General features: G+C 36.7%; 1 protein-coding gene across 1 annotated transcript in view; it reads left to right on the top strand.

Moving 5' to 3' along the window:
- Window positions 1-26: 26 nt before the first annotated feature.
- The window catches only part of LOC135479804 (run domain Beclin-1-interacting and cysteine-rich domain-containing protein-like), a 42,582-nt gene continuing 24,385 nt past the window's right edge, over window positions 27-18,223 (top strand). Inside the window, exons 1-4 of the mRNA XM_064759710.1 lie at window positions 27-64; window positions 5,888-6,047; window positions 6,931-7,156; window positions 16,166-16,272. Coding sequence (XP_064615780.1) covers window positions 27-64; window positions 5,888-6,047; window positions 6,931-7,156; window positions 16,166-16,272 — 531 coding nt within the window. The remainder of the gene's footprint in view (window positions 65-5,887; window positions 6,048-6,930; window positions 7,157-16,165; window positions 16,273-18,223) is intronic.

Genomic DNA, 18,223 nt, shown 5'->3' with positions numbered 1-18,223 from the left:
ACGTGTTCTTTCACTTGTCAATAAAGATGGCGGAAAAGTCAGACGACGCCGACAAAAATGGGTGGTGAGTTTCAATTATTTGTTACTGACGCGTGATGTGGACTGGACGCAGGCTTCTGCTTAACATGGAATAGTCTTCATATATTCTTCTCGCTACCCCAGTTTTTACTTATGTGTTTTGGTAAAAAGTCTTTCTGTGTTGACATGAAATCACGGGGGGCTGGGTGTTGCGGGAGTGCATGATGTAGATCATCTGACATTCACTCATTCAGTTCCGCTGATCACAGTGTCAGACTGTCTGTCACTCGGTCAGTGTGTGATTCTCATTTATGAGAGATGAAAATATTCGCCAATTTGTCTGTAGACTACAAGTGTAGTGGTTTTATTTGTTGTATTTTTGGGCGGTATGTAATGATGTACAGTGTATAGGCCCCGATATTGTGAAAGTTCAAATGCCCCAGCTATTGTACATACATGTACATGTACATGCTGCAGGCAGGAGTATTTCTGTTATTTGGGCTGTGTCAGATTCAAATCTTTTTGGCAGATGACAGGAAAACATACTGTGACATATTTAAGTGTGAAATGGAAACTAAATACTGACTTTCCGTGAGAGTCATCAAAAGCATGATGTTTTCTTCCATGTAATTTAGTCCATTTCAGTGAGTTATTTTAAAATTTTGACATTCAACATGACACTGATGACTGTCAGAATTTTAAATAACATGCTGGAGTCTTTTGAGATGGACTAGGAGCAAATAGTTGCTCACGTAGTTTTAAATATTACATTCAAATAAAGACGTAATATAAATCTAGACCAAACAAGGAAGCTTTCCCTTCTGCTAGCTGTGAAAGCTCAAACATTGTAAAGTGGAACACGAGCATGCACCAGATAGATATAAATGCATTGTGTGCTCCATGATTATATCTGTCTGTAGAGTTTTTGATTGATCATTATCATGATTGTACCTATCCATTTCTGGAATAATCCAATAAAATGTGTGTGAATTTCAAGGACGAATGGCAATCACATTACATATTTAAGAAAGAAGGCTAAAAGCAAGGATTTAGCCAGCTTTCTAATGTACAATATACTAGCATTAATAATTATCATGATTATATCTATAGTTTACAAGGACAGATCCTTTGTTTTGTGTCCAACTTTGCTATTTTTGAATCCCCATGTTATACAAGTTTTGGCATGAAACAAAATTCTGGGCAAGTGAAAATATTCCGGAGCAATCAGTTTTAGGATTTTTGGGTTGATGGCAACCAGTTGAAAAAGTAAAGTTACACCACTGCTACATTTACACTTATCAGAGCCTTCTACAGCTTTTTAATTGGGCTAAAATATTTTGAAATAATAACATGATTAAGAAACAATTAACTTAATGTCTTGTATTTATTTTTGCATTGTCATATAAGTGAAATATTCTTGATCATTTTTGACCAATCAAATAAATATATTTATTTGCTTATTTGATTGGTGTTTAACGCTCTACTCTAGATTATTTCACTTATACGTTGGCTAGCAGCATTTTGGGAGGAAACAGGGCATAGCCCTTTGGAAAACATAACCATTAGCAATTTGCTGGCAGACCTTCCCATTCATGACCATAATGGCTTATAGTGTACTTATCAATATTTGTACATTCAGAATACATGATGAATAGGAAGAATTTTTAAGAGTGTTTAACCATGCAAAATGTCCTTGTGTTTGACCCTGCTTATGTATTAAACTCAGATAACATCCACTTCCATCATTAATCTTTTCCACATTGCATTCATCTCATAGCATACATGTAATTTGTATCCCTCCCATTACACACACGACAGGTCAAGGAGTTGTGACATGCATGAGTGTTTGCCATTGCCATGCACTGTAACGCATGCCAATTAGTTACGCTTGGCCTTTTGAAGTTCCTGTGCAACCACTTAATAGTCATGCTTGATGCAAACAAAGTGGACTCCTTGAAGTGAACTAAGCGAGCAAACATTACCTAATTTTCTTGGACTGTCTTGTGGATATACACATAGACATTCCACTATTAGCTAAATGTTGGAGAATTGTCACATTGGTGTGACAATCTACCATGTAGTTCATTGAAAGGCAGTAACCGGCAGTACTTTTTGTGGAGAAACAGAAAACCTTCTGTACTACTAATCTTTTTATTCTCTGTCATGTACATGTACCTGTAGCTGGCCACTTTTCAAGGGGAGCCTTGTGCTGAGAAAATTCATTGAAATAAAAGAAAGCTAAAATGTTTATTAAGGTTCATCATACAGACAACTGAAAGTTATACATGTATGTAAAAGTACTTTCATTTATTTCTTATTTTTTCTTTTTAAGAGTGTTGAAGAGCACTCAAATATTTGAATACTGTGGTGGGCTTTATGGGCCATATTGACAGTATCTAGGAACTTTGATGTCACACCACCTTTTTTTATTCCTGATGTTCACTAGATAAAGGAATTTTTGGGAATCAGTAATCTTTTACTCATGGGAAAAAAGAGTTATAAATGCAAATATTCAGTGTCATGATTAGAGTTGGAAGAAGTTGAACTCCTTGTGACGGCAGAGTTCCTAAACTCTGATAGTATGATCCATAAAGCCCACCATAGAATTCAGATGTTTGAATGCCTAGAACTCTCTTCACAAAAATATATGTAAAAAATATGAAAGTATATTTTTGCATAGTTTGAAGTGGTCTATTTAGTGATACTTACATCAATTTATAGCTCAGTCTTTTCCTTTGAATTTTTACTGCCAGCATGTAATAAGTTACGAAATGTCAAAATCTTTAGTCCGTGAGCACTGTAAAGAATCATACAACTCCATAAATCAGAACATATTTTCATAATAAGAAATATTGAACAGTAGCTGAAAATGTATAAATTTTCAAAATTTATGGAAATGGCTCTAATTATGTATCATTTATCCATCTTTTGTTTGCTTGTATCTTACGTTAGTGAAACATTTGTTTTCAAACATATATATGAAATTAAATATAAGAATTTATAAGAAAAAGTAATATTAGTTTATACATGTGTACAGTAATTTACATGGATCTTATTTAGATAGGCTTGTGTAGCTATTTTTTTTTTTTTTCTTTTTTCTTTCCAAGCTGTATATTTCGATAGCTTTATTAGTTGATCAGCAGCTGGACAAACCATGAAATTAGAATTGCTATAGTGGTTTCCATACTACTGATATTTTTAATCTTCAGGTGGTCAGTCGATCACTTGATCAATCATTGTGAGTCAACAAAACTGACTCAAGACAACTGTCAATTTCTATACTGAGCAGGTCCAGCAGAAATACTGATACATTTACTTGAGACACTGGGGTCACAAAGCAATCTTACACTCATGTCAAATTTTCAGGCCACTTAAAATTCTTATTTCTGATGTAACAAGGTGAAAATGTTGTTTGATAGCGTAAATTCAGGGTAAGTTATTGTATAACAAAGTTTAGCTAAAATACGGGAAAGGAACATACCAAATTTAATGATTGAAATTTTGACTTAGGTCTATATAAAGATCGCTTCGTGATTGAAATTTTGACTATAAGTCTATGTAAAGATCACTCTGTGATCCTGGCCCCAGGTCTTAAGCTGAGTAAGCAAATTGTTCAATAAGTTAGTCAGTGTGGGTTGACAAAGCTGATGTTAACACAGCTAACTGTAACAGCTTCCTTACTGAGGGTTCATGCGAAATATACCAGTACTTTTGGCCTTGAAGGGAAACTACTCCCTTGTCTGTATGTCTTAAAACCATGTTAAATGATAAGGATCAAGATAGTTTGAATTGCTTTCCTAAATTGCTCAAAAAAAGAAATGGAATTGCATTGAAACTGCTGTTGTTAGTTTCAGAGGATAATTAAATATGGAATTAAAAGCATTCTGCCATTTCTAATTTTGCATGGAGTGACGTCCTGCAAGAATACTGGACATCAGCCATCGCTGATGTATAGCCACAAATGACATCATTCCAGCACAACTGACATGACCGACTTACTCTACCTGACTCTGCCTGATTCATTGTCTAATCAAAAATATTGTGACATCTCTTCAGGGGAACCTGTTGGTGTTCAGTAATAAAGGGTGGATAAACCTGAGCCAGCCGGCAATTTCCAGGGCCTGATCAAGAGCGTTTTTGAACCCCTGAGAAGGGTTCGGGAGTCTCAAGTTTAGGATTGGAAGTGATAAAAATTTTCATATTTTTTGTGTTATTTGCATATACAGAAGTGGTGAAACCTACAGATTTGCAAATCAGAAAAGGTACTCAAACTATTTGGCTAGATAGGCCCTTGTTTCTAAATGCACACAACATGGCATGGTTGAACTGATACCTGCTGTCAAGGGAGGCAAATCCTTGCAAAGGGAAGCAATAAATATAATCTGTATATGCAGAATTCCAAGGGTTTCACTCACATGTGTATATACATGCACACGTAGTCTTAAATTCATAAATAAGTCAATCAGTCATTTAATCAGGATGAACCTGGTATATACAGAACCAGTGTCAGTGTCAGTACCAAAGGGTACATCCATAACCACATGTAAATGCAGGTACATTTGCCCCAAGGTAAATGAGTCAATCGATCAAATAATGTCAATAGATGTAGTCATATCTGTCAGTTGCTTAGTACATGTAAAGGAATTCATTTATTTGTGTATATGTATACTTGATATCCAGGTAATGAACCATATATGTGTACATAGAGTTCGGCAGACCATGCTGGAGGGATTCCACCCATGGGTGTCCGCAGTGATCAGCTGTTTACAGCTTCTAGTGACAGCTGGCAAGTGTAAATCTAACCAGATGAATCACCCCACAAACCTACAGTAATCTACATATAAATGTACATATATATATATATATATATATCTATGTGTACATGTACATATACTTGTGTAAGGCCTGTACCAAGTAAACTTTATGATGTGTTACGAGAGAATTTTACAGGATACAATAGGATGAGGTGAGAAAAATTGGTCCTATTTATAGCCTGATGCGTTATGTTGGGAACATCTGTGATCAATATAGTCTTCTATCGGAGACAGGTAACAGACTGATTCATGGACTCAGACAGCCCTTTTGTAAACAGAGCTGTTACACTTTTTATAAACATCCTGTAGACATTTATTCTGAACCAAGGTGGATTTGATGCAGTGCTAACTTTCATGATGTCTGTCTTTTTGCAGCAATAAAAGATGTCTGAGAACAACAAAATCGGCATCAGCAGTGTTTCTTTGGTGTAACTCCCAGTATAAGAAATTTGAAAATGAGAAACCTGATTTAATTTCTGATTAGTGCATTTTATTTATTTATTTATTTATTTATTTGATAATTGGTTCAATACCATTCTCAAAAATATTTCACCTGGTGGTCAGTATTAGGGGTGAAGAAAACCAGAGTTCCTCAGGGAAAAAAACACTGACTTTTGGCAAGATTCTAAGGAACTTTCCCACGTTACATACAGATATTCACACCATATTGATGGAAGACAAACTTGTAGTAAAACCTGCTTTTTGTGACTTTAGTACATGTACAGTATGTGCATGCACTTACGTATTTGAGTGGAGATTACATACAAAATACCCTGTGGTTTCATAACAGGACATAAAGCTACTTTTCAGCCCATGCGTGTTGTTACCTGTACACCTAGATATACCCATGCAGATGTACCAAACACACCCTGACACAGTCGGATTTGAGTTGCCTAGTTTCTGCTCGATTTAATCAGAGATGATGCAGGTGCAGATCCTGGGACCCAAACAGCCCCAAAGCTCACAGATTGGTGCTGTGGAATACCATGGTAGCCTTTTGTTGTCAGAAACACATTGGTTTGATTAATAATCTTAATGACTTGTTTCTGTTTCAGTCCTGACTTGCAGACATTGTTGTTGGGTTTGAAGAGAACAGTAGAGGGTCTTTTAGCGACACACAGTAACAATGTGTGGTCAACATATGGAGGACTCTCGCGGCTTTGTGTTGCCGTGGAGAATATCCTTATCCATCGACTTAAAGTTTATCACTACCGGGTAAGTAGAATCTTAAAGTTTTATATACCAGGCTTAGAATCATGAAGCTAACCTAGACTTGCATGTGCATGTAAATCACTCTTTTTAGTAACTTCAAAACTGTTCACTGTACTAAAATTGTGGCTTACATTTGCCATACGTGTACCTTAGAAATTTTTGTTTATAAGTTGTCTGAGACGTCTATGACAAAATTGCAAATAATTGTAATTCATAAATAAGTTAATACTCACCAAATCTTGTTTAAATCAAGGACAGCTGTGTGACATTGTATAGAATGTCTGAAAAATGTTTCTGATCAGTACATATCTAATTTATAGTGTACAGTTTGTAGCTGCATGTGAAAACAAAATCAGATAACTGTGCCATGGTGAATTTAAATTAAGGGTGAAAACACGACCGACAAAAACAGTTAAAAAAAGGAAACAGAGCCAGTATAGTGATGCTGGACACAGTAGCGACTCAGTCAAGAAAATGACATTTCTGTGAATAGTGAAATGTCTCAGCATGCCATTAAACATTTGTAGGCCTACATGTCCATGTTCTAGTACATCCTGTTTCGTAATCTCCTTTAAAGGGCCTATTTTAAGGGCATTTTTCTGCAATGACTGATAAAGTTAGTACAAAACATTTTGATTAGTGACTAAGATGACGAATTGACAGAGCCTGTGTATATTTACAACAGTGGATTATTGTGCCTGGATTTAATTCAATGGATGCATTTTCTATTTGAAGGTTCATAATATCAAGTATACTACATGTAGGTTACAAGTAGAAAAAACTTAAATGCCAAAATATATTTACTTTCTATTCTTTTCTACAAAATGAAAACCATTAATTAAGTATGAAAGATAAAGTCAACCTCTTTTTTTTCCACCTTATCCAGGGTGACTTAGGCTGCGTCCCTGACTATTGGCCGTTCATCCAGGGACTGAAGTGGCTACAGCCCACCAGCGCACCCACCATTGACCGTCTGAATAGGACGGCCCAGACCACAGAGCAGCTGGGCAAGGGACCAGTGTGGGTAAGGGAGAGCTTACAGGCTCATACCTTGTCCTCACAGCTGAAGATACTGGTGATGAATTACGCTCATGTGTCCCAGTTCTACCATGGTAAGTTGTTCAGGTGTCTATAAGACATAACATGGAGAAGTTGATCCCTGTTAGGGCCTGATCCATTATACTGATTTTGAACCCCATGTTCGTTTATAGGGTTTGAGAATCTTTAGTTTTGGTGCTTATGAACAAGTAGTGATAATAACAAATCTTTAATATTTCCAAATATTTGACCTAAAAAATCACCTCAAATCTGCCGTTTTCAAAGCAGATAATAGGTATGAAATGTTGCTTTTAGGGCTGAAACATTTTTCAAGAGGAGTGTCATGATACCTACCAAATAAACCCCAGAGCACCTTAATGAGATGAATAAAACTCTCAGGATTAGACAAAATGAGTAACTTAATTCATGGACAAAATTTTAGGTCACTAATTGGATTACTCTGATGGAATTATTCTTGAATGTCAGGTCGGCTATGTAATACCATTTTCTTGTACCATCCCTATCAGGGATTAGAAACTCCTTATTCTGTCCAACTTAATGTTAGGACGCCTGTTTATGCATGCTTAACCTTTTATCTCAGTTCACTCCCTGACTTCCACAGGTTAGAACCATTCCAATGTTGCTCATGTGTTTGTTGATCTGTTGGTTTCGTCTCATCTTTCTAGCAGGGTGGGCCCAAAGCCTAGCCTACATTATTAAAGTGCCACATCACTGTAATGCCATGCCAGGGACACCGGCGATGACACATTACCCTGTATCAGTATACTAATACATTTCCATGTACAAGCAGCACCTAGCCTTTTTTTTGAAAGCTAAGCAGTCAGCAGCAAATTAACAAGTTGACCCATTTTAAAGTCTTAAACTTAGGTATGGCCTGGCATGGGATTGAATCTTATAGTCACCCACTTACAGGATTCACTGACTTGAAGATGTGAATGGTGTTTGCATCCAAGCCCACACATTGATTTCCTTTCAACATTGAGCCATTTGAAACACCTTTATTTTTTTCAAATTATGCTTTGTGAAATGTGCTAAAACATGGTTTTCTTGCTGTTAATGCACATATAGGTTTTCTGGTCTTTTGCCTTAATTTTGGAAATATAATTTAATAACATGTCATTGATTTTTTTTTTAAATGTTTGTACTACCTACATGTACATGTATATGTCATGTATGTCTGCTTGTCTAGTTGTGCAGTTGTTGACAAAATGGACATGTGCACATACATGTACCCTAATTCTTTAACTTTTCCAACCACCTCTGCAACCAATCTTTTGAATTCTAGCCCGCTGCCATTTGCGGGCCGTGTGCAAATATACATATTAAATAGAGATGACTTTGCAAACAACATTGAATGTGTCGGTACCTTTACCTCCCCACTTAATATCAGTTCATACTGTGTATGTTTACAAATAAGAAAAGTTGAGTTTGTTTACTTGTTAGATTTGCTTTTATGATTTATACATAGGCAAACTATCAGAACTTCCTTCAGTGATAAAAGTGTTACTTCACACAGTTTACAAATATCGCTTCTATTTTTACATTTTTGATAGTTTATACCCTTGGAAAACGAAACATTTGTTTCATGATGTTCCAATCTGAGCTCAGCGGTGTGACGTCATAATACATGTACGGTGTACTTTTACATTCCTGCATCACGCAACAATAAGACACTGTCGTACATACACAGCTGTGAAGTATCCAGGTCAACTACAGTGGCTTAAGCTTGCTGTTGATTGATCTAAAATGCAGGACCTCTGCGGAGGGAGTGAAAGGAACAGCAGCGAAAAGCTGCTTCAAATACACCTTTTTGTCTCATTTTTCTTCATTTTTTGGAGTAGATTAGACTTTAACACCTTCGTCTTGGTGTTTTTGGTGTACAAAAGCAGGTTCAGTGGTATCGGGTTAGACAACAAACACCACTACGGCAGTGTTAAACCCTTAAAATTCTGCGATCGCTTTGGGCCATAGAGGAACAATTTGCATAGTTTTATGAAGCTTGCATCTTTAGTGACACAGACAAATCATTTTATCATTATTTTTATAATAATAGTGCATAAATTCTACTGAAAAAAGTTCATCAGAGGTTGAAAAGGTTGAAGATTTACAATATACAGTGTATAAGGTTGAATATTAGAAAAAGTGTATGGGTTAAATCAAACAGACTCATTGTATTGATACATTTTTTTAAACAGATACCCAAATGCATTTGTGTTGGTGTAAGTTGTGAAACTAAAAGAAAAAAGGTCTAACAGCAACCTGCGGATGGTCGTGGGTTTCCCCCGGGCCTTGCCCGGTTCCCTCCCACCATAATGATGGCTGCCATCATGTAAGTGAAATACTCTTGAGTACAGCGTTAAACACCAATCAAATAAATAAATAAATAAATAAGAGAAAAAATGTGTGTTGTTAGAAATCCAAAAACATTGGCAACATCGTACACCAAATATACATGGCTGAGCATTATTTGTGAACATGGCCAGGTACATCTAAGTTAGCGGTACAAAAGTTAGAAAGCACATCAAATGGAGTGGTTAGAAATTAAAGGTCACAACGGCAATACATATAGTATAATCATATACCTACACATCAAACGTTTGATTTGCTTAAATTCAACAATTAGAGAAACCTGCAGATAACATACTGATCATTAGAAATCTAAAGATTCTCTTTAGACCTATTTCAGTGTCAAAACCATTGTGTCTTAAAAGGAAAGTTAAATGATAGTGAACGAGATAGTCTGAAGTCAATAACTACAAAAGTTTTATGTCGTTTCGAATTTTGGCTAGTGTGATGTCATGCAGGAACACGAGGTCACCCATCACTGACACATAGCCACAAATGACGCTGTACTTTCAAATGCTGTTCACATCATCCCAGCATAATTGCCTTACTCGATGTTTTTTACATGATTCAACATTACATCAGGAATATTAATACTACACAATAAGAAAATTTTACAAAATTTATGGAAGATTGTGTTTTTTGAAGATTCTTGTCTTATAGGAACTTATAATTAAAGTGTAAATTCTTTAAACTATAGAGTTTCTTCTCACCAATTCAATACGACCTTGTTTCAACATTCGTATAGAAAGTGTTCATGTGTCCCAGTGAATTAAGTCTGTGGTTAATTGATTAATTGTTAATTAAAGGCTGGATGTAAATAATTCATCTTGTCAGAAATCAAAACACATATTGACAACAGCGTACTAAAACTGTTTCTTTGTGTGCATCATCATGTTGTCTGAGTGATCAGATCAATTCCTTGTCCGCAAATTCATAACAAAGTATGAATCATGTCTGACCTATTTCCCGTGCATCCCAGCTATTGTTCCTTTTCTGGGTGAAGTGGCCAAGTGACCTACTTTACTGGAAGCTGATTGGATGAGTTATTCATCTCAGGAAGGATGACTTACATTTATTGTAGGAATGATGTGATGTGTTATATATGTAATGTTTTGACTCTTATCTACAGAAAATATATCCGGTTAGTTTGGAAATTGCTTTTTCTGAGTGCAGGTGCTGTCAATTTGTCTACAGTATAGTGTTGCATTGCTGTAAAGTGTGGCATCCTGAATGTTAGTGATATGTATGGACAATGTACATGTAATTAAGGAGCTATAATGAAAGTATCCTTTGTGATTTTCCAAAGATACAAATACATGTATCTTCAGTTTTAACATGTATGTTGGTTAATGGATGCATGGTAGGTATAATATACATGTGTGTATATATATATGTATATCTTATGTAACACTCTGGACAATTTTCTCTTTACCATTATTTGTTTGAAATTAATGGTCATGAACTATTTTACTTTTTCCAATTTATCATGGTGTAAATGTACTCGAACTATCACGGCTTAGTTAGTAACAGGTGATGTCTGTATCGCACTCCAGTGTCCACGAACTGTTTCCTGTTTTTGTAAGAAAGCTTGACGTGGATCATTGGTGAGATCATTGGTGAGATACAACCGCTTGCAGTTAACCACTGGATCACTCCCAGTCATAGGCAGGAAATTTTTAAGTTCTTTTTCAAGATTTCTCCACTAATAAAATTGACAGCCTTTTATCCTTGCTTTTGCATGGATACTGCTTTTCAGCCTATGAAAAAAATTGTAATATGAAGACCACTGTATGGATAAATCGCTCAGGCTGTGTATTTTAAGTGTGCACTTGTACCTCATTTTGCTAAAAAAAAAAATAATAATAATAATTTTAATTATACTTATGAAGACAGTAGAGCTACTGTAATTCTTCAACCTTTTCACTGGGTTGAAAAATGTTCCTCGAAGTATAGTCCAAGAGCATTATTCTGTGTAGACTAATAATTTTATTGAAGTTCGGGAGGCCTATAGTTGGCAACCCAACCCATACCGTTTTGTGCCTAATATCAACTCAGAAAAAATGCTAGGGGCCTCTGTGGCTCAGTTGGTTAGTACATCAGGGCAGTACAATGACCCAGGAGCCTCTCACCAATGCGGTCGCTGTAAGCTCAAGTCCAGCTCATGCTGGCTTCCTCTCCGGCCGTATGTGGGAAGGTCAGCCAGCAAGCTGCAGATGGCCGTGGGTTTCTCCCGAGCTCTGCATGGTTTCCACCCACCATAATGCTGGCCGCCATCGTATAAGTGAAATATTCTTGAGTACAGCGTAAAACACCAATTAAGTAAGTAAATCAGGTAGAAAAAATGCATTTAAATCACACTGAAAGTTGCTCCTTCATGTGCAAAACGGTTGAGGAATTACGGCAAGTGCATTAGTGTGTATTTTCTGAGATGGTGTAAGAGGAGGCTGTATGTGTTTATGTTTATTATCATTTGTGAGTGTACAAGTAGGACATGTCTTTTCTGGTGGACTTGTTAAATGCATGGCCTACCTGGGTGCTTCAGTTTTTAGCACATTAACACAGAAAAGACAGCTAGATTTGACAGCAGCTGCTATGCCCCTTTTTGATGTAGATTTTATCACTATCTTGTTAGAGTAGGCTCGGGTCTTTTACATTTTTATTGATTTATAAAAAATTCTTTTATATTTATTTTTCAATTTATTTATTCATTTATTTATGTGATTGGTGTTTTACACCGCACTCAAGAATATTCCACACCACAGTGTCGACCAGTATGATGGGACAAAACCAGGCAGATCCTAGGGGAAACCCATGACAATCCGCAGGTTGGTGGCAGACTATTTTTTAATGTAAATGATGGTAACCTATTTGATTTATTTCATTAGCGTTAATAATGTTGTACTTCAAAAGAAAAATCCACCTGTGTGCGTGTATACAGTGGTAGTCAGGTTTTTGGTTGTACCTGTTGTACCAGTGAGGAGTGCCTGGAGTAAACCACTGACCTCTGGAAAGTTACTGATTAACATACTTACGCTGTTCAAGGCAGTAGTAAAAGTTATTATTGCTATACATTGCATTCAGTGAGTCAGAACTCACTTCCTTGTTAAAAATCCTCATACAAGGGAATTGCAGGATTGCCTGGAGTAAAACACACTGACCTCTGGCAACCTAGGGATTAACATTCCCACTGAGGCTGTTAACACAGTAGTGCAAGTTATTATGTTATAGAAGTGTTCTCTCCTTCTTAGTAAAAAGTCTCTTTTAACAGGGCCTGGAGTAAACTCTGACCTGGCAAGTGACTGATTAACATTTCAGATTAATTTCAGATTTGAGGGTAGCCAGTCCTGGATTTGAACTCACAGCCTCATCAGTCACATTGTTCAAACCTTGGTTGAAGCTCAACTATTGTGTTTGTTCACGGATAGACTTTGCCCCCAATCTTCCTATTTAGTATTGATCAGATCACTTAATGAATAGCTGACCAACATCTGCCACAAAACTGTGTTAATGGTCAACCATTATGCTTATTATTGGGGAATTAACGTCTCTGTATTATTATGTTCGCATATACAGTACTGAAGTCACACGCCTGCTCGTGGACTGCGTCGTTCGATTAACCTCTTAACCATATTTTGGGGGTATGCACAGAGAACAAGGTTGATATGATGAAGACGATTAACCCAGTGACATACATGGATATAATGTAACCAGCGGCCAATTCTAATGCTTGTTTACAATGATATCAACTGCTGAGTCACAGGAGGTGTCGGTTCAGCCCCAGAGTTTAACAGGGAGTCATCAAGATACTCCGTCTTCCACCTTTCCATAAAGGCCACTCCAATTTAAATTGTTGTTTTACAGGTGACACAAATATTTTTGCAATGGCTGAGGAGGTGTAGAAATAAAAATGAACAATCAAAATCGAATTTGTGAGAAATTTGGACTGTCCCAGATTTTTTTTATGTTGAAGACATATACATGTATGGGAAATCTTTGAAAAACAGGAAAATGAGAAAAATATCAGAACTGGACAAAAAACTCACAGCGAGTTCACATGCAGGGAACTCAAACTCTCATCGACTGCATTGGTGAGAGGCTTTTGGATCATTACGCAGCACTGACATGCTAACTACCTCGGCCAAGGAGCCTGTACTTGTATGACTGCCGTATGATTTTATGACATTAAAATGTGCACGTGTATGTGTCTTTTTTTCGTAACATATAGACTTACTTGTAGATTTACAGATTTTCACAGTTTGTATCATCATCAGTGGAGTTTATCATATTTTCCTGCTGATGGACTGTATGTGACCTAAACTTCCGACCATCCATAAGGTACTCATTGTGCCGCATTCTGATAATTCTGTAGCTCTTAGAAAGGTGTCTTGAGGTTTGTTTGGAATGTAGGACAAAATCCTACCAGAAAACTGGTGGGGGGAGACATTTGTGGCCTAGGAGGTTAGGATACCAGTGCTGCACAATGATCCAAGAGCCTCCCAACAATGTGGTAACTACATGTAGCTGTGAGTCTAGCTCATGCCGGCTTCCTCTCCAGCCAAGGTCTGGCAACAAACTGCAGATGGTTGTGGTTTTTCTCCAGGCTCTGCATAGTTTCCTCTGACCATAATGCTGGTGCCTGTTGTATAAGTGAAATATTCTTGTGTATGGCATAAAACACTAATCAAATAAAAATAAATAATTACTAGAAAAATGTAAGCTTTGGCTCCAAAAGTAATGTGTTTTGACCCATGTTTTTAACCTGAAAAATGCTTTTCTTGTTGAATTTTTAAAGAGTATATGTACTCTCCAGTAGCGAGGCATTCTGGCATTTTTATTGTTTGTTGCTGCGCAGATCTCGGACACTATATCAAACTGTATTGACAGGCTTGTGATAAAGATCACAGTTCTGAAGGTTCAATAAGCACAGACTTACATATAGGAAGAATAACGACAGCTTGTGCAGACAGCGTGGCATATATACTATGGCCAGGGTTATTGCCCTGAATTACTTATTGTAGTGGTTAGGTGTTAGACTTGACAGCTGGTTGGTTATCGCTAATAATAATATCACACTGTTTACTTCTGAAGACATCTGCATGCTTTTACAAATGCATGTTACTGTCTTGCTGGTTTGAATATACATGTACACATAGCACTGAAATTCATTAGATTGTGCACCATACAGAATCTGGCTGGGACAAGTTTGAGGTGACATTTTTTTATTTGCTTGTTTATTTTGACCAGTCTTTATTAACGTCGTTCTTTCCTTGATTTACGCGCCTACAAAACCTGACAGTAGCCTTATTCGCATTGAATTTTGTTTCACATTGTCTGGTTGTTTGCAGCCAGTTTAATGAACTTATTTTGATTTCTCTGCCTTTTATTTTATTGTATTTATTTATTTTATTTTTTCCATTTTTATGCAGATGAATTTATGGTGGAATTTTTTTGTCTATTGTTAATATTGTTCCAGTGACAGTTAAAGGGTGTTCAATTCAATCCCAGCCTTAGACACTGTGTTTCGGGCAGAAATTCAGGTGGTCTTATATATACATGCTGTTTGTTGAAGATTACTCACCCTCAACAAATATGACATACATTGAGATCGCTTCAGGTGAAAATCCCAGGGTCATTGATGGAAAGTTCATTAGTTATTTGCCAAAGGCCGATGGCTTTACTCTGTGCGCTCCAGTTTCCTATGAATGAAATATTCTAGACAGGTTCATGCAGACCTGGAAAACCCTTGAAAGTCATGCAGTTTGAAATTAAAATTTCCAGACCTTGAAAGTCATGGGATTTGTTTTCAGGTCATTGAAAGTCATGGAAAAAGCTTACCTGTGTAAAGATTTGCTTGTTTTAGGTCTCAAATCTTAGGATTTAAGTGGAGCAAAATTGTAATTTGTTATTGATGATTCTGTTGTTTGCACTTTATAACATTGTGAGATATGTGCAAATGGCTAATGCCTGGTCAAATGTCCACCAAAAAGCAGAAAACACTATATGTACACAGTGCTGATCAGTTTAGAACAATTTTATGTGAGGAAGGTCCTGGAATGTATGTATTTTGCTAAACAAACCATTAATTCTGCTGAAAAAGGTTGCAGAATGTTTATAGTGACATCGAATGTTTTCAGTATTATAGATCAGTATCTGCTCTAAACTCGATCAGTTTTGATAAATACTGTTGTCAGCATCTGACTTGCATTAACCTAATTAAACTCCTATGTCCATTGATAACTTTGTATTCATGACTCAGAATGCGCTTGCTTTTGTTAGTGTTGTGTATGTATTTGACACAAAGTAAGGAGGTTGAATGCAGGACTGCATTCGTCCTTAGCTTAGTGCATTCGTCCTTAGCTTAGTGCATTAAGCAGCAAAGCCATTGTATTTCTTCTACCACACCAAGGATTGTAAACATTTCTCTGAAGTTAGTCTTAAAACAGTCTTATTTGTGTTCCAAGAATTTCCAAGAATGGTTGGCCCTTTCAGGAACCTAAATTGTCTCTGTGCTGTATATTGTACATCAAACTTTCATGCAATCTCAGCCTTTATATGGTGTGGACACATCTTCAATTTGAAGGTCATGTTTTCTTTTGTAAGCAGTTTTAGATACTTTCAGCTAGGCAGTGTACATTGTACTTATGCCTGCAGACTGTCATACTACACAAGGTGGTAAACAGGGCTTTAATATACGGCAACTTCTCTCTCTGTTGTAGATGATGCATTCCTGTGTAACAGGGACTACTTTCAGGCCATGTACCTGTGCCTACAGGCCGTAGAGTTAAACAAGGTCTCCCTGCTGACAGAGATTGACTTAAGCCTGGTAAGTTGTACTCCTTTATCCTTCTTTCCCAGTTTCATGTACTTTGCTACTATTTAAGCATTTACATGAACAGTCAATGAAACCCTTTAACTGGGGTGAATTGACAAGAGGCTCTATTTCAGGGGTTATGTGTGACCATTTGTGACTGTTTTATCACACTGACATCAGTGCTCTGGTTTTACTGTCTATGCAGTACGTTTATCACACTGTCATCGCTGTTCTGGTTTTACTCTCTATGCTGTACGTTTATCATACTGTCATCGCTGTTCTGGTTTTACTCTCTATGCTGTACGTCTATCACACTGTCATCGCTGTTCTGGTTTTACTCTCTATGCTGTACGTCTATCGCACTGTCGTTGGTGCTCTGGTTTTACTCTCTATGCTGTAAGTTTTTTTGTTATATTACTTGTATATCCAATGCAGTTCAGCATTTTTACCATTGCATAAACAACTTTATAAACTCTTTAACTTTGTGACTGCTGATAATTTGATCATCCCCACAAAATTACCTGTGTTCTGGCTCATTTTTTCTTTGTAATTGTCCATTACAGAATATTTTCAGGAGAAATCTCAAACAAATAAATCACTCCAACACATTCATACTCTGTGCTGTCTTTAAATTACTGTAAATTGACAAAAAATTCAGCCATTGCAAAGTAATTTAATAGTTTCACCTGATTCTTAGTTCTGTTGATTTTAAAAAGTTGTTTCAGCATGAAAGATAATATTTAATAACCCTTATTTGCCTTGTGAAAAACACTTTTTGGTGCAATTTCTGGGGCATATACATGTACGCTGGATGGTTATTGCAAGAATCAAAGAATTAAGCAAACTAGGCTGAAAGAACATTTTTATTTTTTTTTGGGGGGGGGGGGAATTCATGAAATTTGAAAAACTCTTCCATGAAATGATAAACTTGAAATATTGTGCAGTACATGTGTATATGTATGTTTGAGAATTTTTGGATGGATCCCAAACCTGATATTCTGAGGCCTTGTGTAAACAAACTTTTGTGTTTTTTTTTAACTATACCCTATCGAATATACCTTCTTCAGAGCACATAGGCTTTTTAGTGAAATATGCATGGTGTCTGCACTGCTGAATTTGAAAAGACTGCTCTGTCACTTGCATATGTTGCCATATAGCTTATATTGGTCACTTGAGTAATTTCACCACTGAACAGGAGTAACTGGAATGCCACTTGTTTTATATGCAGCACCTTGTATATTCTGAAGGCATTATTCAGTGTTAACAGATAAAACTGCACTTTTTGTGAAGCCCTGAAATTGGCCAATCCAACCAATGTAGTTTTGTCCTCAAAATCATATTAAAAATGTGGATAAGTGGCACTGAAAGTTGCTATACAAAACTGTTTAGGAATTAGGACACACCATGTATAGGTTTATGTAAAGGTTAATATCACAAGAGGTCAAGGTCATGGCGGTCAGCACTTGGTGTAAAACACCCAATATTATCTGATGTCACAAAAGAAGTTTGTTTAACGTTTAGTTTTGACAGCTTTTTGGAAGCAACAAGAAGCTGTACCAGTCGAGATCTGCAGATGTATAAATTTTTTTCATGTCATATATCTTCGATATAGACCATTCACTTATTGAGAGCCTCCTTGTAAAATGTAGCAGCAGTGTTGTGAATTTGTGCTAGTTGCTGTACATACATGTATCAATTCACCATCTTCGTGTTACGGTATATGTATACATATGTAGATGTGGTGGCAGCAGTAGTAAGGGTGATCACCACCAAGTATCAACTATTCTTTGCTCTATTTTTCTAGAACAAATAATTACTGTGGTACCAGCTGGTATTTCAGAATTCTGGACTGCATTTACTGTATGTACATGACAGATACAACTCACACATGTACCTAAAAGTGTGTGGTACATGTCCCTCAATGAAACCCACTCTTTCTCACTTTACCAACATTTTTGTTAAT

The sequence above is a fragment of the Liolophura sinensis genome, chromosome 12, assembly GCF_032854445.1.
Source record: "Liolophura sinensis isolate JHLJ2023 chromosome 12, CUHK_Ljap_v2, whole genome shotgun sequence".
Classification (NCBI taxonomy): Eukaryota; Metazoa; Mollusca; class Polyplacophora; order Chitonida; family Chitonidae; genus Liolophura; species Liolophura sinensis.
The sequence above is the reverse complement of the archived record's forward strand: the minus strand, read 5'-3'. Positions and strand labels throughout refer to the sequence as shown.